Genomic DNA, 25303 nt, shown 5'->3' with positions numbered 1-25303 from the left:
TTAGGCCAAATGCCAAGTAACCACATGCCATAAATCCCAGAACCTTCCAAGTTGAGACCCCCTCTCACATACTTGCCAGGCAGCCACTTTCCAGAAAAGATGACTGCCTTAAAAAAGAGAATTCATTCTATTTCTGAGCAACTCTAATAATTAAACCCATAATTCAGGCTGCCTGAGTTTAAATCCAACTCTTGACTTTTTACCATGTTTCTTAGTTTGCTCGCATCTAAATTAGGAGTAAGAATAGTAAGAATAAGATTGCGGTGAAGATACAATGAATTCATACATATCAGGCTTTTGCAATGTAACAGGCACACAACGAATGCTTAATAAATTCTTTTACAATTAAGAACATAGCATACCCTTCCTATGATATTTGCTATGGTCTGAGAGTTCATGTCTCCCACATTTATACTCTGGGATCTTAATTCCTAAGATGATTGGGTTAAGGGAATACAACTAGGTAATTGGGTCAGAGGGAGGAAAGCCCTCATAAATAGAATTAGTGCCAATACAAAACAGACCTAGACAGCCTGCTCTCTACTGGCTAATGTCTTTATCTTAGACTTCTTACTCTTTAGAATTATATGCAATAAATGTCCGTTGCATAAAATCTACCTGATATGGGCAAGGAATGTGATCTAGTTAGTGGTAGAGTGCTTGCCCACCAGGAACAAGGCTCTGAGTTAAATTCCTTGGTATCACATACACAGAAAAAGCTGAAGTGGTGCTGTGACTCAAGTTGTAGAGGGCTAGCTTTGACAAAGCCCTGAATTTAAGCTCCAAGACTGGTTAAAAAGAATTCACCTGGTATATAGTGTTTTGTTATAACAGCTCAAGCACACTAAGGCAGTAGTTTTTAGGCCTAAAAGAATCCTAGCCCCAGCAAGGCTTACTTGTATATTTCTATATATTCAAAAGGGCTAGGGAGCAAAGGAGTGGTCTTAGTTTTATGAAATGGCCCACAAAGAGACTTAACACTTGCCCAACAAGTCAATAAACTCAGTAAGAGAAAGATTACCCAGAAAGTTCCTTATAGTTCTTTCCTGTGAAGTCTTCAGAGGCACTGAAATAAAAGTTCAATCTACTGAAAAAGAAAATAGCCACAAGTTGTGCATGGAATACACATTAGCTCAGGTCACAGTGAAGCAATAGCTTTGAATTACAAAGAAGTTCTGAGCAGTTGGCATTGCTGAAGAGGAAAGCTCATACATAATGAAAGAGCATTAAAACACCAGCATTTCAAAGTCACCTGTGACTTTAAATATTTAGTTCTTTTCAGGAAAGTGTTTCACACATCTTCAATGTTGCAAGTGTTTGCCAAGCAGCTAAGTTACAAAGTTCAGCATATAAAATATTTACGGAGAGGACACAAGACATCTGGAATCTAAAAAGTCATAAAAGACTCAGGCTTAGAATTACAGCTTTAACTAAAATAGAAACTCAGGTGCAGAACCCTTTTCTTTCGATGAACAATAGTTTGGAATTTCACACATACCTCCTGTCCCTCAAATTAAATACTTCTCACTCCATTAAAAAGAAGAAAGTGAGAAGCTTTGTTAATCTGTGTAAAAGAGTCTTTTGAATTTTGTAACAGCTTTTGCGTGTGTAGACTCTTTGTTGTTGCCAATGTGATTCTTTAAAAAAAAATCTCATTTTTAGTAATTATCTGGAAACCATTCAACTTCTAATTTCTCCCTATATAATAGCCCTAGAAGGAAATTCTATGAATGTACCTTGTGCTTTTCCTAACTCTGTGACTTGGTTCATGCTGCTCCTTTTGCTTCCTCCCTCCCCCTTTGCTTATTATTGCAAGCCTGACTATGCTTGTAAATCCATTCTCAGACCTTTTCCTTTCTGCAGTTTTTCTCAGTCCTCAGTGTTGGATCTCCAAGGTCCTCTGAGCCTGTGTGTTGGTACATAATGACTGTTAATCAGAGTCTGCAGGGGATTGGCTCTAAGATCCTTCAACAATCTCAAGATCTGTGTGGGGATGCTCAAGACCCATATAAAAAGGCCATGACCAATGCCTATTTGCCTACATTTCTTCAATCGTGTCTACATAATTTCAAATACTCAATGCTGTGTAAATAAATGGGTGTTATGTGTGAAGAATGACAAACTGTATGTATTCCAGAGGGACATCACCAGAGCTTGAGTTCAGGGCCTACTGCTCTCACTCAGCTTTTTCACCCAGAGCTAGTGCTCTAACATGTGCACCAAGTTTCCAGTCTGGCATTTTGCTGGTTAATTGGAGAAAACTTGTCTTCTGGGCTACCTCCATACTGGGATCCTCAGATCTCAGCCTCCTGAGTATCCAGGATTATAAATGTGAGCTTCAGGCACCAGGCTTAAATTTGATTTTTGTTTGGTGTTTCGTTGGTACTGGTGCTTGAATGCAGGGCCTTAAACTCTTTGTTAGCTTTTTCCAGTCTCAGTGGTACTTTACCACTTGAGCCATGCCTCCAGTTCCAGGATCTTATTAAAAAAATAGTTTCCAACTACAGATGGAAACTTTCCATTCACAGATGGAAAGTCCCCGGGTTAGGGGGAACTATAATGGTCCACTTTTTATTATAATCTCCAATTAAAAAGTGAGCCAAGTGTGTAGCTAAACATACACCCTCAGCCCGATCTAGACTTCCCTGCTGTATGGTATTGGGCGAGGTGCTTCATGTGTCTGTGCTTGACTGTCTCATAGGGCTGTTGCAACAATCTAAAGTGCTAATGGGAAACACAGAATAATGTCTGGTACAAAGATGAACTGTAAGGTAATCTTCCTGTCACATGTTAACTACACTAAAGCCCCTGAGAAGGCTGAGTCATACTTGAGGCTTCTGGCATGCACCCCCCACCCCACACACACAACCTCATCCGAATCTACTTGCTCTTCTGAACTCATGAGTTTCTTTTAAAAAATTATCTATTTTACTGGAGCTGGGAATTTGGCCTAGTGGTAGAGTGTTTGCCTAGCATGCACAAAGACCCAGGTTTGATTCCTTGGTACCACATACATAGAAAAAGCCAGAAGTAGTGCCGTGGCTCAAGTGGTAGAGCTCTAGCCTTGAGAAAGCCAAGGACAGTGCTCAGGCCCTGAGTTCAAGCCCCAAGAGTGGCACAAAAATTTTCTACTTTTTGTTATTGCAGAGGTGATATACAGAGGGGTTATAGTTATGTAAATCAGGTAATGTGTACATTTCTTTTTGAACCATGTCACCCCTTCATCTGCTGTCTGTTTTTCCTCTTCCGTCCCCACTCACAGGTTGTAGAGTTCATTTTCCATATAGTGTCTAGTGAGTATCATTGCTGCATTCATTAGTTCACCCTTTGTCTCACCTTTCCTGGGCCCCTTTCCCTCCCAAAGACAAATAAATTAACAAAGAAAACAAAAGGAAAAGACAACCAAAACAGCAACAGCACCACCAACAAAAATCACTAAACAAAAGCACGAGTTTTAGTTCCACATTGGCTTTACACTCTGGGTTTTGTGATATTCTAAAAGAGGAGGACTTTCTGCCTTTTTCTTCCTTCCTTCCTTCATGGAAGGGACTCAGAATGTCATTTGTACTAGGCAAGTGCTCTACCACTTCAGCCACGCATTCAAGCCCTACTTTGGCCCCCCCCTCACTTTTTTTTTTCCAGTCCTGGCACTTGAACTCAGGGCCTGGGCACTGTCCTTGGGCTTTCTCAAGGCAAGTGTTCTACCTCTCGAGGCATAGCATCACTTCTGGTTTTTTCTGTGTATGAACCCAGGACTTCATGCATGCTAGCCAAGCACTCTACCACTAAGCTAAACTCCCAGCCCACTTTGTTCATTTTTTCAGGCCTATTTACTGCTAAAATTCTATCAGGATATGACAGTATTTAGTTCATATAATCTTGTGAGTTAAAAATTAGAAAGTAAATTGAATTAGATCATCTAATTCAACTGATTAGATCTTTATTTCCATGATCTCTTGTTTCTCCAATGGTCAGATAAGACAGGAAACTCAAGGAAAATGCTTATAATTTACCTTGCTTTGGAAAAGTATCCTATGTAATTAACACTAAATTTATATTATGCAGCTGGGTGCCACTTGTAACCCTAGCTACTCAGGAGGCTGAGATTTGAGGATCATGGTTCAAGGCCAGCCCAGGCAGAAAGGTCCATGAGATTCTTATTTCCAATAGACTACCAGAAAAAGCTGGAAGTGGTGATGTGTCTCAGTGGTAGCATGCTAGCCTTGAGTACAGGGAGGCTCAAAGACAGAGGCCAGGCCCTGAGTTCAAGCCCCAGGATCAGAAAAAAAAAAATCCATGTATATTATATACATATATATGCTTGATGAATAAGAGTGTGTGTGTGTGTGTGTGTGTGTGTGTGTGTGTGTGTGTGTGTGTGTACATTCATGCTGGTCTTGGGGTGTGAACTCAGGGCATGGGTAATATCCCTGAGAATTTTTTCTCAAGCTTAGCACTGGAGGAACAGGTCCACTTTGGCATTGTGTGTGCGTGTGTGTGTGTGTGTGTGTGTGTGTGTGTGTGTGTGTGCGATTAATTGGAAATAACAGTCTCACTGACTCTTCAATGCCAGCCCTGGCTGGCTTTGAACCTCAATCTTCAGACGTTAGCTGCCTAAATTGCTAGGATTACAGGCATGAGCCACTGGTGTATGGATAAAACTAAACATCTTAATTACCCAATAAAAGCCCTTTTATTAAAGTGTCTGTTATCAAAGCACCCAAACCATTTTAAAGTCATAAAAGAATAGTTTAGAATGCAGTAGTTTAGATGAACTACTTTTGACATATTATTAATATGAAACCTTTTTAGACATCTTTTCTTTTTTTGGATTATAGTGAAGTATACAAATACTTTCATTCTCATTTTTTTTTTTTTTTTGCCGGTTCTGGGGCTTGAACTCAGGGCCTGGGCGCTGCCCGTGGGGTTCTTTTGCAAGTGTTCTACTACTTGAGCCATAATACCAATTTGGGCTTTGAGTAGTTTATTGGAGATAAGAGTCTTACAGACATTCCTGCCTGGGTTGGCTTTGAACCTCAATCCTTAGATCTCAACCTCCTTAGTAGCCAGGATTTCAGATGTGATACACCTGCCTTGCTCTTTCCCATTTTTTTTTAAATTCTTTTTTTAACTTTTTTTTTTTTTGCCAGTCCTGGGGCTTGAACTCAGGGCCAAAGTGTTGTCCTAGGGCTTTCTCAAGGCTGGAGCTTTACCACTTAAACCAAAGCACCATTTCCAGCTTTTCTTTTCTGTGTATGTGGTACAAAGGAATCAAACTCCGGTCTTTGTACATGCCAGACAAGCGCTCTACCACTAGTTCCAACTCCCGGCCTAAATAATTTTTTTTCTTTTGATCAGTCATAGGACTTGAACTCTAGGTCTGGGCATTGCCCCTGAGCTCTTCAGTTCAAAGCTACCACCCTATCACTTGAGCCACAGTGCCACTTACTCTTTCTCATTTTTTTTTTCTTTGCTAGTCCTGGGGCTTGGACTCAAGGCCTGAGCACTGTTCTTAGGCTTTCTGAAGGCTAGGGCTCTACCACTTGAGTCACAACAACATTTCTGGCTTTTTCTGTGTATGTGGTACCATGAAATGGAACCCTGGTCTTCATGCATGCTAGGCAAGCACTTTACCACTAGGCCAAACTCCCAGCCTTAAGTGAAATAATTCTGAAGGCCAGAGAGGAGTTCCTACTGCATTAAAAAAAAAAATTGTCAGTCTTGGGGCTTGAACTCAGGGCCTAGACACTAGCTAGCACTTTTTTTTTTTTTTTTACTCAAAGCTAGCACTCTGCACTTGAGCCACAGCACCATTATGGCTTTTCTGTGTATGTGGTACAAAGGAATCGAAACCAGTGCCACAAAAGCACTCTGCCACTAGGCCACATTCCTGATCATCTACTGCTTTTTTGTTGTTTTTGGTTGGTTATGGGGCTTGAATTTGGTTTGGGCGCTGTCCCTGAGCTCTTCAGCTCAAGGCTACCAGCCCTTAAACCACAGCCCCACTTCCCCGTTTTCTAGTGGTTAATTGGAGATAAGAGTCTCATGTTCTTTAGTGCCCAGGCTGGCTTTGAACCACAATCCTCACATCTCAGCCTCCTGAGTAGCTAGAATTACAGGTGTGAGCCATTGCACCCAGCTAATTTTAAAGACACCTATATTTGTGGTTTAAAAGCACCAGATATAGCTTATTCTCAAATTTCATTGAAAAAAACTAGAACTCTAAGCAGGAGCGGGAGAACAATTAATATTAGCAGCATATCCTATCCAATTTCTGCATATAAAGTTCTTATCAAGCAATGGCTGTCAAGGATTCCTAACGTGGTAACCTTACAAATCCCAAGCATTTGCACAAAGGAAGTGAAGCAAGTTAAATTCCTAGCCTAGTTTTCCAAAACCAGGATTAGAAAATGTGTATGAAAGTTGAATTCAGAGTCACATGGCCTATCCAGTGTGTTAGCAGTCAAAGCCAGGAAGGGTATATGCCAAAAGTTTGTTGTCCTCAATCTCTAAATAGGCCAAATTAAAACAAAACCAAATCATCACCACCATCATCACCACCACCAACAAAACCCCCAAATTTCCCTGGGGGCATGATGAAGAATGTATTCTGTGAATGAGACTTTCAGTGTAGGAGAGTGCCTGTGGTTTTTTCTTCCTTTCTCCTTCTGTTTTGTATTTTGTTCTGAGACTCAGGCCTTTTCTTAATCCACCTCAAAGGAGTAAATTTTCATTTTCACTACAGATATATGTATTTCAAATTCTCAAAATGTCCTTCAGCTAAAATATATATACTTATCCAAAAGTTTTTAAGGTTTTTTTCCCCCCAGACCTTTGAGGCTAACTCAGAGAAAAATCTGTTAGAAGGTAGCAGGTGTCTTGGGCTCTCTAAGAATGACTCTTCCACCTTGCCTTGGTCAAGCTTCCTGGGAGAGGGGAGTCAGCTCTTCCCTCCCTGTGGGAGAAACCAGAGTTCTGAGAGAAGAGCCATCACATACTGTTTTTGCAAGAAAAGACTTGAAATAACAAATAGCATCTCATTCCTTAAAAAAAAAAAATGAGCTCTCTCTTTTTTAAAAAATAAAATGTTTTAAGGGGGAAAACAACATGAGCAGCGAAGGGTGGAGGGTGGGAAATGGGGACCATGACATGAGAAAGGGTATCAATGTATGTGAAGTAATGCACCTTCTATGTGGTGAATATAATGTAACCCGTTTATTAATTACAATGAAAATATATGAAAAATGTTTTAAACCTAAGGGTTTTCAAGATATATAAAGACAACTTGTGCTTACTGACAACTCTATTTCCCAAGTTGCTAAGCCTTTGGGTATAAACTTGAAAGAGTTTCTATTACTTATTTACCGTGGTTAGTCAAATTGGAATTCACCTCAGACAGAAGGAAGAAAACAACATAAATGGAACAAGATAATATATTTGTTGTTGCTGTTCATTTGGTTGATCTGGGTTTTTGAGAGAACCTCACTAGAAAGCTCAGGCCGTACTCAGACTGTGATCCTCTTGCTATAACCCTAAATGTTGGGATTAAAGATGGATAATCAACATGTCCATCTTAAATCATAGCTGTAATCATTGTGCATACACCCCCTCTGCAGAGCTGACATATATCACATTAAAGATAAATGAAAGTTTGTGTTTTTAAGAGGCGTCCTAGATGAACATATCCTAATATATTTTTAAAATGAATTATCTTTCAGTGATAGTACAAAGGGGTTTCAGTTCAACATGTCAATTTCTGAGTACAGTGCATGTTGAGCAATGTCGCCTCTTATATGGTTCTTCCTTATCTCTCCAACATATCCTAATATGAAAGCTTAACAGATAAAGTCACTTGACTTTGCCCATTTCATTATCCATACAGTAGTCTGGAAACTTTCAGACTTTTCCAAGGGAAAAGTGCTTTGCCTGTGAATTTCATCGAGTCTTTGGTTCAGGTTCTGTCTTCCCCACTTCCACTTCCCCTGTACATCCTTCCCTAAGGAGCTGAGCAGTGAAGAATTGATGGGCTGTGAGAACAGAACTGGGCTTAGACTTTAGATGAGTTATTGACCCCACTGTGCCATCTTGAGCTAATTACTCACTCTAATTCCTATTTGTGAAACTGCAATTAGGGCTACCTGCCTCATAGGACTTCTAGTGGAAATGAAGAGGCTAATAAGCCTGCCTAACAGTATAGCTGGGATAAACACAGATGAGTTCAGTCTTCTTCCTTATGATTGCCTGAAACTGGAGGATGAATGGCCTCTGAAGGGTGGCCATCACTGAGTGTTGTTGATGCCACGGTGTGGTAATCAATTACACATAATGAACCATCAATTTCCTGTGTATTTATCATTGTGTCTGTGTTAATCTCTATTAGAAATAGTTTACCCAGGACAGTAGACTCTTCGTTTTGTAAAATGACAGACTACTATGTACAGTAAAGAAGTATTAACACAGGGCAAATAATTGTGAAAATACATCATAACCTTTTGAGAGTTTGCTATTAAGACAATCTGAACACTGGTGATTAGTTTTGTGATGAGCCTTTACTGAGCTGACTGAAGGTAAATTTTGTGTTGATTGTTGCCTCATTTCCTAACCTTTTGTGCCATCATTTCTCTCTGTTTCTGCCTTTTGTTTTCCCCAACACAGCTCTATTAACATTTACTATAGATTCCATTTTCTTTCTTTCTTTCTTTCTTTTTCTTTTTTGCCAGTCCTGGGGCTTAAACTCAGGGCCTGGGTACTGTCTCAAGGCTAGTTGCTCTGCCACTTGAGCTACAGTGCCAAGTCTGGCTTTTGATTAGTATGTGGTACCCAGGGCTTTGTGCATGCTAGCCAAGCACTCTTACCACTGGGCTATGTTCCTGGACCCATTTTCTTTCTTAAATAGCATATATTAATACTACAAAGTGTGTGTGTAGATCATTGTGACATGCTTACACATGAATATAATGGTTTGATCAAATTTATCCCTCTCCTACTATTTATTTCTTCTCTTTCTTTCTTTATTGTAATTAACAGAAGGATTACATTATATTTACCAGATAGAAGGTACATTACTTCAGAAACATTACTACCCTTTCTCATGTTTTTGTCCCCATTTCCCTGCCTCATCCCTTCCCCTCATCTTGTTTTCCCCCTTCCCTATCCTATTTCAAATAAATAAACATATATATAATATATCAGATAACAAGGTAAAATATTGTAACAATATAAGATAACCAAGGGACAACACAAGAGATGAGAAATAACATAGTACATTAAGAACAATAATCACATTATATGACTCTTGTTTCTATAGCCTTGAGGTCCTTTCATTTAGCCTCATCCTATATGGCAGAATTTTCATTTAGGGGAAAAAAAAGTTGGCAATGAACTGGCCAGCTAAAAGACTCCAACTCCCAGAACTCCTTGCAGCCTGGTGGGACTCTTCTAAATCCTGGTCAATAAGATATATGTGAAAGATAATGTAAGACTTTCATTAAGTCCCCTTAATAGACTAGGGGCCTTCTTTTCTTCCCTTCATTCTGTTTCCAAGAAGCAGAGGTAATGGCTGGACTGTAGCAACTACAGTATCTTGTATTACAAGAACAAACACTGAAATTGGATTTCTCTGAATCCTGCATTAGGAGAAGCCTGCTTGCTCAATGTAACTTCTGCATCAGCCCCAAGCTGTCAATCATTGGATATCTCTCATGAGTGGGAGGATATGAACTTCTGTCTTGATGGTGCTATTATTTTGAGTACTTCTATTACTTAAGCTCAAATTACCCTGTGGTAGCGAAAAAGTCCAAGTGACGTTTTGAACCTATTTTGAGGCCTTGTGTTTGCAAATAAATAACAAAATTGGACATAGATATAGAAAAGGAGCTGCAAGGTCTTCAAAGCCATTTACCTTGTTGGAGAAGTGCCTAGGAGTTTAAGAAAGCACACCTCTGGGTGCATCCAACCAAGGAGACAACGAGAGGATTTACAAAGAATAGATGTCCCACCCTGAATGGGGGTAGCTCAATCCCAGGGGCTAGAGACCCAATTGAAAAAAAAAAACAAAAAACCAAAACCAAAACCCAAAAATACATGAAAGAAGAGAAAGTCCACAGGGCCAGGAGTTTGGCCTAGTGGTAGAGGGCTCGCCTAGCATGCACAAAGACCCAGGTTTGATTCCTTGGTACTGATACCTAGAAAATCCGGAAGTGGTGCTGCGGCTCAAGTGATAGAGCTCTAGCCTTGAGGAAAGCCCAAGGACAGTGCTCAGGCCCTGAGTTCAGTCCCCAGAACTAGGAAGAGAGAGGGGTGGGGGAGGAAGGAAGGAAGAAAGAAGAGGAAGTCCATCAGTGTTGGCATTCTCTCAGCTTCCTGGCCACCATGAAATGAGCTGCTCTACTCTACTACAATCTTTTCATGAGGTTTTCCTCACCACAGGTTCCACCCTTGGGGCAAAAGAACCATGGACAGAAGCCTCTGAATCCATGAGTCAAAATAAATCTTCCATCCATTTAAATTGCTTCTTGAGGTATCTGTTACAGCAACGAAAATTTTAACTACCACATCTCCCTTTCAGAGGTCACTCTGATGCCACTGTCTCATCCTGCTGACAAGCCCAAGGTCTCCTGCTCTATTATTATATATTCTGTGCTCTGCCATTACATCATTAAGCATCACTGCATATTGGAGCTGATTCAACTAAGTTCATATTAAAGTATAAGTGATCTTGGGCCGGGAGTTTGACCTAGTGGTTAAAGTGCTTGCCTAGCATGCATGAAGACCCGGGTTTGATTCCTTGGTACCACATATATAGAAAAAGCCGGAAGTGGTGCTGAGGCTCAAGTGGTAGAGCTCTAGCCTTGAGAAAGTCCAAGGACAGTGCTCAGGCCCTGAGTTCAAGCCCAGGACTGGAAAAAAAAATAAAGTATAAGTGATCATAAGGCATCTCTCTTTGCTTTTCCAAGCACTTGCATTTTATTGCGACAGTCTTCTGATGCAATGTTTTGAGTCATGGACCTTTGCTTTGGGAGGGATATTTTGGAGTAAGGAAGACCCCAGATAAGACTGTCAGCTACCACTAATGGTGACTGTAACTTAAAATTCTTCACCGGTATGGGGTTCATATACTTTATCTCAACTCCCACAGAGTTTGGAGTGAATGAGAAATGCCTATTAATTTGCCTAGGCAGTTAAGTAGAACTTTCAGTTCCCTTGGGGTATATATACCCTATATATATAATTATATATAACATAACATATTATATAATTTATAATTATATATATATATATAAATACCTTGGCAGTCATTATTCTATGCTTTGTGCAATCAGAAGGTCATGTTTCCATGACCAAAATAACAGTCAGTGGCTGAATAGGACACCTAAATTATATTCTTTCAACTCAAGGTCCACTGTTTATTTGAACATTCTTCCTTTACTCCTTCCTAGTGTAAAATAATCATGTACACAGATTTCATCCGAACAAAGTTAGAACGTGTATATCTAAACATAAAGTATAAGAAGAGACCAAACAGAAGAGGGATATGAAGTTTTCTCCCCATGGAAGGTGATGGCTGGTGACAGCTGAGCATGCTATCTGGTTAATGTCATTGCCCCCATCCCCCAGGAGCCCTGAGTGATCTACAAACAGCACAATTAAAACCTGCCTCCTCTGTTTTTTAATTCCTTCACTGATCTGAGAGGTGAAATCACTGACAGGGTTACTCAGACTCCAAGAACCTTTTCCAGAACCCATCCAGCTTCTAAGGGCTTTTGTGGGGATGGTGATTAGAGTTTTGAGGTTGGCAGCTGTTTTGATCCAAATCTACAGTCTAAATGTAGTTGGTAAAAATAGACCTAAGGGAATTTTTGCTCAAATACATTTCACTCACTTCTCTTTTATTGAGACAATAGTTCTGCTGTCCTTTGGACTTTCCTAAGAATGTTCAGGCAACTTTGACCAAGACAACTGATTTTAGACCAAAATCAACAGGTCTTGTCTACCATACTGTAAAACCTTCAGATTTATTCTGCAAAGTACTAGGGATGGATTTATATTTCTAGGTAAAGCAAAGCCCAAGCCAAGAGAGCTACATGGAAAGTACTATAAAGCCCTTAGCTTAAAAATAGTTCAGTGAAGGACAACACAGAAATTCTTCTTATTCTGCTTGAGAAGGGTCAGAAGGCACAATGCTCATTGAATATTTAAATTATAACATTGCTACAACTGTTTGGTATCTTTAGTTATCAGAAATTAACAATTCACATAAAGCATAGACAGGTTATTGACCTTTATCATCTACAACTCAATTTATTGGGTATTTGGCGTATGAATATGTCTAGGGATCATGCACATTGCATGTAAATCAAAAGTTTCTAAAAGAGGAATCAACTCACAGAAATAATCAATTCCTAAGTACCGATATAGTAAATATGTTATATTAAAATACAAACATACACACATTTCAAAAAACCTTGTAAACGTTATAGAATGGAGCTGGGAGTTTGGCCTAGTGGTAGAGTGCTTGCCTAGCATGTAGAAAGACCCAGTTTCAATTCCTCAGTATCACATACATAGAAAAAGCTGGAAGTGGTGTTGTGACTAAAGTGGTAGAGCATTGGCCTTGAGAAAGCCCAAGGATAGTGCTCAGGCCCTGATTTCAAGCCCGAGGACTGGCAAAAACAAACAAACAAACAAACAATAACAACAACCAAAAAAAAAACCCAACACAAGAAAACCTTATAGATCATATTTTATAAAGCCATCATTTATCTCATAAGTCTAATTTACAGTTTTCTTAGTAAGTATCAATTGAGCATGAAATGTAATTTGTGAAATTATATTTTATACCCATGGATTTTCAAGAATAAATGGAATTTATAAAAAAAAAAAACAAGAAAAATACTGTAATAATAAAATTCAGTTTTAATTTGCCTAAAGAGAAAAATTCAAATCATCTTGTGCCATGAAAATGTAAACACTATCATTGGTACAAAGTAATATTACTCATTTTTCATTGCATTTTATTCTCTTGAAAAATAAAACTGCTGAAAAAATTCCCCAAAGCAAATTTAAAAGTATCAATATATAAACTAAATATAAATATAAACTAAAATTTATGTCACTAAATTCAACATGCAGCATTTCTAGTATTAGATTATTCTGATAAAATATTTTAAATGATTTAACTTGTTAAATAAATAAAATGTTCAGTCAAAGTGGGCATGGTGGCTCATACCTGTAATCCTAGCTACTCAGGAGATTTGAGATCTGAGGATTACAGTTCAAAGCCAGTCCAGGCACTAAAGACAATGAGACTTTTATCTCCAATTAACCAATAGGAAACCAGGAAGTGGCGCTATGGCTCAAGGAGAAGGGTGGTAGCCTTGAGCTGAAGAGCTTAGGGACAGGGCCCAGACTGAGAATTCAAGCCCCACAACAACAAAATCAACCAAAATTATGAGTCAAATAAGCCATATTATTGCATAAAATGTAATGCAAATACTTACACAAAATAATTTTATATATTGTCATTAATGAAGCAATTAATTGAAAAAAAAATAAAGCAACACTAGTATGCTCAAGTCTAAGAATTACAATCTTAAGCAAAATATTCTAGAACTGGATATATGCACAGATCCCATATAATTCAACCAGTTAAAGTCATTTCTATAACTTGGGAGGCTGAGAGCTGAAGATTGTGGTTTGAAGTTATCCTGGGTAGGAAAGCCTGTGAAATTCTTATCTCAAAATTAACTACCAAGAAAGTCAGAAGTGGAGCTGTGGCTCAGGTGGTAGAGTGTGAGCTTGAGCACAAAAGCTCTGGGACAGTGTCCAGGTCCTGAGTTCAAGCCCATAGAGAAGTATGCATGCATGTGTGTGGGGGTACATACACCCACACCCACACCCACACAAAATACCATTTATGATTAAGGCATTTTCTTAAAGTATGTTAACTGCATATGTGTATGCTTAATACCACACACACACACACACACACACACACTCACTCCCTCTCTCTTTCTCTCTCACACACCTACATACACACACACAAAATTTGGCCTCATTATTTAAACCAGATGAGCATCCAGCATCCCTACAACTCTAGCCAAGAGCAAGTTCTCAAATGAACGGTGCTTATACATACCATAAATCCAAACCAAGAACCCTTAGAAAGAAGAAAGACCATGTGCTTACCGTGTAAAGCTCATTAAGAACCTTCATTAAATCCTCATGAAGTTGGAATGCAATCTCTTTGCTCTGTAATTAAGAAGAAATTAAGGAAGAACATTGAAAAACACAATAGAAACTTATCACTAATATTTGTATCTTAAAAGTCTACTGAGGGAAAATAAAAGGATATCCAGAATATAAAAGAAAGCCAGGCCAGAAGTGGCCCTATGGCTAAAGTGGTAGAGCGCTTGTCTTGAGCATAAAGATGGGACAGTGTCCAGACCCTGAGTTCATGCTCCAGGACCAGCACTGCCCCCCCTCCCTCCGCCCCCCCATTACCCCTCTCCCTGTGGGGTCCCCCCACCCCCAAGGAAAGAAAACAAGCCAGAAAGTCCCTGATGTCACTAAACATTATCACATGAATGGAAGTTTCAAACACAAAGTGTTGTGCTCCCATGGTCTCTTAAGAATGGACATAAACAAATCTGTAGACAGTCTGGCTGGCTCCCATGGAGCCACATTAGACTTGAAAAAGGGAACATAGTATCATGCTTGCAGAGAAGTTGTGCTATGGGACTAGGTAGCTTGAACTCTAAGTTCAAGCTCACAAGTATTCTTTCCTAGGCTCATTCTGAGAGTTTGCTAGAAGAATATTCAAATATTGTGTTCAGAAAGATCTATCAGGAAATCACATCTAAACAACTTTACATTTCTGTCTCCCTAATACTGGCCTTGCTTGGGTACATAGGAAACTTCAAACAACTGCTTGCTTAGTGACTTCAACAGCAAACTGAAGTGTGGCTTTGTCACAGAAGAAGCGATCCCTGTATTTGCTGAAGTCACTCTATCTGCTACCCACTATTGGACTGTGAAGAGACTGTAGCCAAATGCTGGTGGCTCATGCCTGTCTGTCATCTAACTACTCAAAAGACAGAAATCTGAGGAGCAGAGTTCAAAGCCAGCCCAAGTAAGAAAGTCTGTGAGACTCTTTATCTCCAGTGAACCACCAAAAAGCTAGAAGTGGAGGTTTGACATAAGTGGTAGAATGTCAGCTTCAGAGAAAAAAAAAAAAATCTAAGGTTAGTGCCATGGCCCTGAGTTTAAGACTTAGTAATGACAAAACAAAGCAAAACAATAATAAAAAGATGAATAAAAAGAAAACACTGCAATTCTGAAGAACCTGAGTATATTAGCCACCATGAAATTATTAGGCCGAGCCTCATAGAAGGCCAAATTAATGACAATTGATGGAAGATGACATCAAAGCAACTTTGAGAAATGCAAATTGTGTTAGCAGCATGTCACTGAGTTTTCTCAGAGTTCTGAGGATAGCATTGCATTTCCCAATCTCTGACAGTTTCTCAAATAGCTGAATCAGAGCTGATGCTGAAGACGTGGATTTCCTGTCACTCTGGAGTAAAAGGAAAATCACAAGTGGGCAAGGGAGATCAACTGAAACTCATTTCATTTTCCACAGGTCTTGGCCATTCTGAATGTACACAATGCACTACAGTCTTTTAGGACGTCAGCTTGATCGTATTTGAATATCGGATTTCATTCATGCATCCTTGTCACCCATTCAGAGCTTCTTCATGGGACCAAAGGTCACCAAGGAATCCTGCACAAGAAAGTGCTACTGCCTAAGATTCCAGAACAACAAACCCCTGGGGTTCAATTAGCCTTAAAGTGAATAATATTTAGGATTAGATTCAAGACTTAGGTTTGGAGTTTTAAGAGGATTGTTCTTTATGGAGTCCCTATTTTATAAGCCTTCAGGTAATGAGATAGAACTCATAAACAGGCTAGGTTAGGCCAACCACTCGCTTATATTTTTCTCTTACATTTGTTTCCCTGGAGCTTTAAAACACAGAATGCTTGGCTAGAAGGCAGTATCAACAGAATGCTCAGAAGTAAGGATTTGGGAGTTGGCCTCGTTTGAAGTCCCAAAGACTAAATCTGCTTGGATCTCAATGTCCTGAGCTCTAAAACAAATACAGCCCATGAGCCTACCTCATATAGGGTTGAGGGAAGTATTAATGAAACAGTAAGCCACTTAGAGGCTACCCAACACACAGAAAGTATTCTGTCAATGTCATTAATTGTCTTAGACACTGTTTGCCAATGTACATCTTCCTTGAGTGAAGAGGCCAGGTCCTATTTTCCTATCTTTAGGTTTCATATTCCATGGACTTCCATGTAGGAAGTGCCTGGATGATGTCCCGTGGTTAGAAGCCAGCCTGGGAAGACACATCAAAAAGCTAGAATTGGAGGTATGGCTTAAGTACTAGAGTGCCAGCATTGAATGAAAAAGACAAGCAAGAGGGCAAGGCTCTAAAGTGAGCCTTGGTGTCTCATGCCTCTGTGTGTGTGTGTGTGTGTGTGTGTGTGTGTGTGTGTCTATGATGTATATGTATGCAAATATCCAAAGTTGATTTACAAACCTACTTCCAATTATTTATGACTTATTGTGTCATTGGCAGGTACTTTAATTATCAAAATGGATACTTTCATAGTGTTTAACTGTTTCTATTTTGAAAATGAATTAAGTACATTGGAGAATTTTGGGAAAATTGACAACAGAGGGACAAAGTCACCATCATTAGAACAATGCATTTCTCTCCAGTTTGTCATCAGCTGTCCACCATCCTTTTCAGGGCTCCCATCCCTTACTGCTCCAGACACGCTTTACTATGTGGATTCTCTCCCTCTTCCACCCAATGTGTGTTAGTCTGGTAAGAGGCTCTTGTAGGTTCTTCACGTCCCTATGGGAAAAATTATATCCTTTGTTCATTGTAATTTTTATTATTCATTCATTTATCACCATTCTAGGGCATATCATTTATGATTAAGAGTTCCAAAGTCTACAATCAAACTGCCTATGTTCAAACTACCTTGTTTCAATCTCTAGGCAAGGTAAATCATTTTGCGAAGCGTTAATTTTACTTCGAGCCCAAAACCAGAATCTAAAAGTCTCTCTATCACAAGGTTCAACTGGGACAGTCTTTATTCAGCAGCTCATACAAAATACTACTAGTATTAATATATCACAATCTTTTCTTTTCCTCAACAGAGAGCTTCCTTAAGAACAAAGATCAAATTCTGATTCTCCTTCAGGTCTCAGGTGCTTGGCGGCGTCCGATGGGTGCAGGATGAATCCCTGGGGAATGCCTGGGATCTGTACCTGATTAGCCTGGTTTCTGCCCTCCACAGTTAGGGGTCTTACAGAAGAGCTAGACAAGATATATCAGCCCATTGCTTCTGGTTGCTGCAATTGTATGAAAACAAACACCCAAGGCTAAAGAACTTTAAAAAGATAAGAAGATCAGTTTAGTTCATGTTTCTGGAGATTCAAGCAACTCCAGCAACTGCAGGACTCCAGAGGACCGGATGCTGGTAGGATACATGTGGAGGAAAGAACCATGCAGCCAAACAAGAAGCCAGAAGTCTGCTGAGTGGTGTGATACACCCTCTCTCCCCAGAGCTCAGGAGTTCCACTGGAACTCCCTTAATCCCTTCCCAGAGCAGCTTTCCCAATCTCCTCCTCACCCCCTGCCCCCACTAGGCCCTGCTTCTTAAAGGAATCCTCTCTTTTCACTTAGCTACACTAAGGATCAATCCTCCAACACCTGAAGCCTCAATCTGCAGCACATACCAGAACAGCTTTCTCCCAGGAGTGCTATAGAAAGTGCCCCACTTGGCAGTCCCTGCAACTAGAGGCCTGCAGACTCAGGCCTGGGGACATGCCAGAAAAGAGAAGAGAGAAAGGAATAAAAAGCATAATAAATACAAGCACACGTGGGTACACACAGCAATCCATCAAGGAGCAATGCAATTCGATTTAATGACCATCTAAAAGGCCTCTGTCCTCATACCAAGTTAGCTTTAAAGTAAATCTGTTGAGATGACCAGGGGAGCAGTCTGACTCTATGCTGAGTCAGAGTGGGAGTAAGAGAGAAAGAGGAAAAGCAGGTTCAATATTTAATGAATGTTTCGAATGAGTTTAACATCTCACGCCCGGTCAGGTAGGGATTTAAAGTCTGTGAAAGAGGTCAGCCCATACTTTCATAGTGGGTGAACTCTTCAGTTTCTACCACACATGTTCATGTGGCTTCCGAATACATTCCTTTATTTTGCATAAACAAGACAGAGGCAACCATTTTTTTTCTTTTGTCTAATGGTCAAAATTGGGTTGGGCAGGGTTTCTGCAGTGTTTCTGTACATTTCCTTGCTTCTCATCAAGAGAGATGGCTTCATACTTGCTAAAATCAAAATGAAATAGCTAAGCGTGGTATTTGCCTCACAATTTGCTGTATCCCAAAGGGAAAAAATGGGTAGTATTCATTTAGACAAACTCCACACCACTAGAAAATGTGGGAAAACGAAAACAGGAGACTCAAGGAAACCAGAGGTTTGTTTCTGAAAGTAATCAAAACTTAATCCTTCCAGGTGCTGGTGGCTCATGCCTGTAATCCTAGATACTCAGGAGACTGAGAGCTGAGTATCGAAGTTCGAAGCCAGCCTGAGCAGGAAAGTCCATAAGACTCTTGTCTCCAATTAATCACCTGAAAACCAGAGGTGGCATTGTGGCTCAAAGTGGTAATATGCCAGACGTGGCCTGGGCGGGGGGAGGGGGGAGTGCGGGGTGGGGGGAAGTCAATCCTCCCCCCCCCCCCGCAAAAAAAACTACAGAAGAATGCCCAGGCCCTTAGTTCAAGCCTAGTACCTGTACAAAAAACCAAAACAACAATAGCAAAATGACAAAAAACAAACAACCCAAAACAAAACAAAAATCCCTTAATCCTACAGGGAAAGAAGTTACCATGGGTGTTGCCACTAAAGCCCAGAAGAACCATTACACCTTGTGGAATAATAAAAGTTGATTCTTTTAGTGGGTTCTATAACCTCCCTTGTTAAAGCTTCAAGTGATAAAAAGTTCCTGGACATGTTCGTTTAAGCCAGTAACCAATTATAAACTGTGCTCATTAAAACTACCCACTCTTAAAAAGTAAAAATGGCACATTGTAACTATGTACGTGTGTGTGTGTGTGTGTGTGTGTGTGTGTGTGTGCCAGTATTAAGGCTTGAACTTGGGCTCAACTCTCACTTGGGTTTTTCACTCAAGGCTGGTGGTACTCTGCCTCTTGAAACACACCTCACTTCTGGCTTTTGATAGTTACTATTGATCATTGAATATGACTTTTTCTCAATCTAAAGAGTTCACATATACAGTGCCACAATGCTTTCTTTTTATAGGCTTCTAGGCTATACTATCAAAGAAATTTACTATTTTGATTTCACTTGGTAGTGATGAGGATTGAAGCCAGGCCCTCATGCATGCTTGACCTCTAGTACTGAGGTTCATCTACAGTCCCAAATTTCTCACCTCTATTTGACTGTTCTAATCATGAGGAATTTGGTTTCCCTTTGATTGAGATCTAAAACTAAAATAAATCTGGCAGTCATATTCAGTATCTGTCCTATTTTTGAGTTGCTCTAATCCAAGGTATCACAAGTGTTTCCTGATTCAAATATTTGCTATATGTGCAGACTATATTTGCTGTAGGTGGTATTTCTTGCAGCTGCTGGAGATCTTTCAGAATCCTATCCTGTAGACTTAAACATGATCTTCAACTGCTAAGAAATGTTGGCTTGTAACCAGAATACTGTTCTTAGGTTGCTTTAGAATGTGTTGATCTCAGCTACAGGCACCTCAGCATATGGTTGGAATGTTCTCTCCTTATCAGTTTCCTTTCCAAAGGCAGCAACTTCCTTTTTCTCCTCCTCCCCCCCCTCCTACTCCTTCTTTTTTGGCCAGTACTGGGGCTTGACTCAAGGCTTCTTAGTTGCTGCCCCTGCCTCAAGGCTCTTGTTCCACCACTTGAGTCACACCATTTGGACCACACCTCTACTTCCAGCTTTTTGCTAGTTAATTGCAGATAAGAGTCGTTTTTTTTTTTCCCCCCATCAGGGGGCTTGGACTCTGGGCCTGGGCACAGTCTTTGAGCATTTCAGCTCAAGGCTACCGACCAACCCCTGGAGCCACATCGCTACTTCCGGCTTTTCTAGTGGTTAACTGGAGATAAGAGTCTTAGGGTCTTTAGTGCCTGGGCTGGCTTTGAACCGCAATCCTCAGAACTCAGCCTCCTAAGTAGCTAGGATTACAGGCATGAACCACCTTGCCCGGCTCAGATAAGACTCTTCAGGATTTTTCTGCCTAGGCTGGGTCTAAACCAAGATTCTCAGAGCTCAGCTTCCGGAGTAGCTGGGATTATGAGTCACTAGCATTCTGGAACCACAGAACCTCAGAGCACAAGGACTGAAACAATGGTCAATTAGATCATACCTGACCAATTCTCTGAATAATGTGCTGTTGGCCACCTGCTTCCACCTCTGACCACAAGGACATTGCTATGACTGGAACTATTTAATAATTACACCTACTTTCCCCCAGACCCAGTTCTTTGTCTATTTAAAACTAAACCTCATGTCTATATTTCCATGATAGCTAAAGATAAACTGAGTGTGGTGGCTCACACTTATAATCCCAGGTACTCAGCAAGCAGAGAGCAGGAAGGGTGTAGTTTGCCGCTAGCCCAAGAAAAAAGTTAGCAAGACCTCACTTCAACCAATAGATTGACGGTGGTGGCTCATGTCTGTGATTCCAGCTACATGGAGGCATAGATAGGAAGATTGTGGTGTGAAGCTGGACCATAAGCAAAAATGCAAGACCCTATCTGAAACATACTAAACCAAGAAGAGCTAGGGAGTATGGTACAAGTGGCAGAGTGTCTGCCTAACAAGTGGAAAGCCTTGAATTAAAATCAGATTATTACCAGAAAAAGGAGGAGGAGGAGGAGAAGAAGAAGTAACAGTGGTGTATACTTCCTATTATTCTTCAATTGCTATAAAAATAAATGAATGACCTGGTTGTACACAAAATGTTAGGGTTGTGGCTGTCCTTCATTACTTTTGTAGGTTTTGCTCTGCTGTCTTCTGACATGAGGCCTAATGTGTGTTTCTTTGTAGGGATAGGGATGTGTTTATGGGATGTTTATAGAGCCATTCAAGCTTGAAAGTACTACTAAGATGTATTTATAAAACTCATCCTCTTTCAGACTGTGATATTTTTTCAAGTGGGATATTTTTTTTTATATTACAGTTCTTCACTTTTAATTCTGAGACTTCCCCAGGGCATGTTCAGAATTTTCTCTACTTGGCAAGCCTCATACTCCCACTCTTCTCTTGCTCATTGGTTGGTATTGCTTCCAAGGTGCAGAGAGACCACATGAAAAAATCCCACAACATCCAGCTACATATCTACTAACCTGGCTACAGTCACACCAGTGTTCTGCTTTTCTCATCTAACAGCCTGTGGCCAAAGACAAAGTACTCTGCCTGCCCTCTGTATCCTTGAGCCACAGCCCCACTTCTCATCTTGTAATGGTTAATTAGAGATACGAGACTTTAGTGCCTGTGAATCCTCAAATCTCAGCCTCCTGAGTAGCTAGGATTACAGGTGTGAGCCCCGATGCCCAGCTTGAGCTCTCCATTTTTCCTCTTTTCTTCCTTTCTTTCTTTCTTCCTTTCTTTCTTTCTTTCTTTCTTTCTTTCTTTCTTTCTTTCTTTCTTTCTTTCTTTCTCACCATTTAAAACTAGATCTGTATTTACTTTTATTTTTCTTTTTTGCCAGTCCTGCAGCTTGAACTCAGGGCCTGAGCACTGTCCTTGTGCTTTCTCAAGGCTAAAGCTCTACCACTTGAGCCATAGCACCATCTCTGGCTTTTTCTATGTATGTAGTACTGAGGAATCGAATCCAGGTCTTCATGCATGCTAGGCAAGCACTCTACTACTAGGCCAACCTTCCAGCTGAGATCTGTACTTACTTGTAAATCAAACAAAAATCTATAAAAATCCTTCTCTTGATCCTAAATTCTTCTTCAAATACCTTTCTTTTCCTTTTCCCCAAGCACATTTCTAGACAAGAACATAGACATTTTCTATTGTGAACTTGCTTGTTCTGTGAACTTGTGCTCCTCACTCGGTATCTACTATTTATTGCACACAGACTCCTCATTTCAAAGCTACCAGTGATGCCCTGTGGGTTAGATGCAGTGGACTAGGAGTCTGTGCTCCCACCCCCACCGCTTCCTGCTCAGCTTCCCACATCCAGCATCCTCCTGGGTTTCTTTCCACTCTTGTCACTGACCCTTTTCAGTCACTATAACTTACAGGATGATTTTGTTTTTTCTTTACATCCTTGAATTCTGGACTTTGCTGAGAATCTTTCCAACATGACCTTCCTTTCTTACCCTTCATGCTCTCCTTGGTTTACTCCATGTCCTTCTAAATATAAAGTTATTTGGCATAAATTGCAATTTCCTGACTCTCCCAGTTTGATTGGTCTCCTGAAGTTCTCAGTCTATTTACCCTGTTAGTCCCAAGTAACTCCAAAACCAACTGACCAACTTTTCCACTCTCCATGTTCCTATCTCCTCCTTCCACACTCCGCTACTTGATTTCTCTATGTCCCCTTTGCTCTGGCCCCGTGCCAATCATTCACCAAGGCCTACAGATCCTATCTGTGCAACATACCGTTTAAATGTCCACAGTACTCTCTACTACCACATCCAGGAAGAAGCCTCTCACCTCTCATCTTGGCTCATCTGACAACTTCACCATTATTACCTCTGACTCTAGCCTCTTGTAATCCACTCTCTACCATCCAGGTACATTAAAATGCAGTGTTATTACTGCATTTATTGCATATATCTCAATGAATGAATAAAAAGGAATGTGAATTATCCCAACACTAACTGAGATTTTAAGGAGGCAGGTGGGCACTTGGTTCTGCTAGAATCTTAAATTTATGTTGCTTAAGAATGCTAAGAACAATTGCCCCATTTGTAAGGAAATGGAAAGACTTAGAAAAAAATCATATTAAGTGAAGTAAGCCAGACTCAAAGGAACATAGGCTCAATGGTTTCCCTCATTTGTCATAATCAGTAGAAACCTTGGGCTCTCCTAGCAGAGATTTACAATAGAGCAAAACCTAGATACATAAGGCCGTATAGTATGATGCTAAATGAAAGGACCTCTAGGATATAGAAACAAAAGTCATATAATGAGTGATCGTTGTCCTTAATGTACTATGTTATCTCTCATCTCTTTTGCTGTCCCTTGGTTATCTCATATTGTTACAATATTTCGCCTGGTTATCTGATATATTGGATATCTGCGTATTTGGTTATTTGAAGTTGGATGGGGAAGGGAGGAAACAAGATGAGGGGCTGGGGTTGGGGGGAGGGAAATGGGCCAAGACCTGAGAAAGGGTATCAATGTATGTGAAGTAATGCTCCTTCTATCTGGTGAATATAATGTAATCCTTCTATTAATTACAATGGAAAATATACGAGAAAGAAAAGAATGCTAAGAACAAACTAGAGTGCTTCTTTTTTACTTTTTTGGTCGTGTTATGGTTTGAATTTAGTGCTAGTGCTGTTGTACTAGAGACATACCTCCAGTCTTGCTTTTTTGCTAATTATTTCAGAGATGATGTCTCGAGGACTTTTATTTGCCTCAAATTCCAATATTCTAGACTATGCTTTTTTCTTTAACTTTTTTGTTTATAATATTTGTTCATCTATAAAAATCAGAAGTTCAGGAAAGCAGTTAAGGCAAGAAGTTAAGGTAGCTTAAAGTATTATTATTATTATCATCATCATCATTATTGTCAGTCATGGGGCTTGAACTCTGGGCCAGTGCAATGTCCCTGAGCTCTTCCTTTCAAGGCTAGTGCTCTACCATTTTAAGCCACAGCTCCACTTTAGTTTTTCTGGTGATTAGTTTTGAAGATAAGAGTCTCACGAACTTTGATACCGGGGTTGGCTTTAAATTTCGATCCACACATCTTAGCCTCCTGAGTAGATAGGATTATGGGCATGAGCCACTAGCATCAAGCTGCCTGCCTAAATTATTTTATTTTATTATTATTATTATTATTATTTTTTTGCCAGTCCTGGGCTTGAGCTCAGGGCCTGAGCACTGTCCTTGGACTTTCTCAAGATTAGGGCTCTACCACTTGAGCCTCAGCACCACTTCTGGCTTTTTTCTATGTATGTGGTACCGAGGAATCGAACCCGGGTCTTCGTGCATGCTAGGCAAGCACTTTAACCAGTAGGCCAAACTCCCGGCCGTGCCTAAATTATTTTAAATGGGTATCTCTATTATGTTGAATAACCCCTCAAAAGTCTTCGGGTATCTTTTTTTTTTTTTTTTTTTTTTGCCAGTCCTGGGCTTGAGCTCAAGGCCTGAGCACTGTCCTTTTCTATGTATGTGGTACTGAGGAATTGAACCCCAGTCTTCCTGCATGCTAGGCAAGCACTCTACCACTAGGCCACACTCCTGGCCCCAGTTTTTTTTTTTTTTAATTTTTGAATTGTTATTATAAAAGTGATGTACAGAGGGGTTACAGTTAACTGCGTCAGGGAATGAGCACTGTCTTTGGACTTTCTCAAGGCTAGAGCTCTACCACTTGAGCCTCAGCACCACTTCCGGCTTTTTTCTATGTATGTGGTACCAAGGAATCAAACCCAGGTCTTCATGCATGCTAGGCAAGCACTCTACTACTAGGCCAAACTCCCAGCCCCAGTCTTTGGGTATCTTATGACAATCATTCTCACTTAAACTACGAGTTCAACTACTAATATTTATGGCAAAATATTTAACTTACATGATATCAGTTGGTTTATTAGTGTTAACATTTTTCAAGGAGACACATATCATCTCCTGGTATCCGTTTTACAAGATTCTGATAAAGCTTTTGAACCAATGGTAAAGGTTCTCATGAAATAGTTCACTTGTCAAATTATAGCAATGCCAATCACATATGCCCTGTTGTAACCAAGCAAAAAGGGCAACAACTTAAATCTAAGAACAGAAGCACCAACCATGACCAGAGAGCACTTCCTGCAGCATGCTATCCTCACATGCAGTGTAATAAAGCAAATCTCAGCCAGTTGCTGGTAGCTTACATCTATAATATACTAACTACTCCTGAAGCTGAGATCTGGGGATCATGGTTTGAAGTCAAACCAGGCAGAAAAGCCCAGGAGACACCTATCTCCCACGAACTAGCAAAAAG

At 40.2% G+C, this 25303-nt stretch overlaps 1 protein-coding gene across 2 annotated transcripts in view; it reads right to left on the bottom strand.

Moving 5' to 3' along the window:
* Positions 1-25303, bottom strand: part of Srgap1 (SLIT-ROBO Rho GTPase activating protein 1) — a 229074-nt gene that overhangs the window by 82623 nt on the left and 121148 nt on the right. For both annotated transcript variants that reach the window (XM_090327941.1, XM_090327937.1), the window contains exon 4: positions 14188-14250. In XM_090327941.1, coding sequence (XP_090184067.1) covers positions 14188-14250 — 63 coding nt within the window. The remainder of the gene's footprint in view (positions 1-14187; positions 14251-25303) is intronic.

The sequence above is a fragment of the Megascapheus bottae genome, chromosome 2 (assembly GCF_031878675.1).
Source record: "Megascapheus bottae isolate mThoBot1 chromosome 2, mThoBot2.hap1, whole genome shotgun sequence".
Classification (NCBI taxonomy): domain Eukaryota; kingdom Metazoa; phylum Chordata; class Mammalia; order Rodentia; family Geomyidae; genus Megascapheus; species Megascapheus bottae.
The sequence above is the reverse complement of the archived record's forward strand: the minus strand, read 5'-3'. Positions and strand labels throughout refer to the sequence as shown.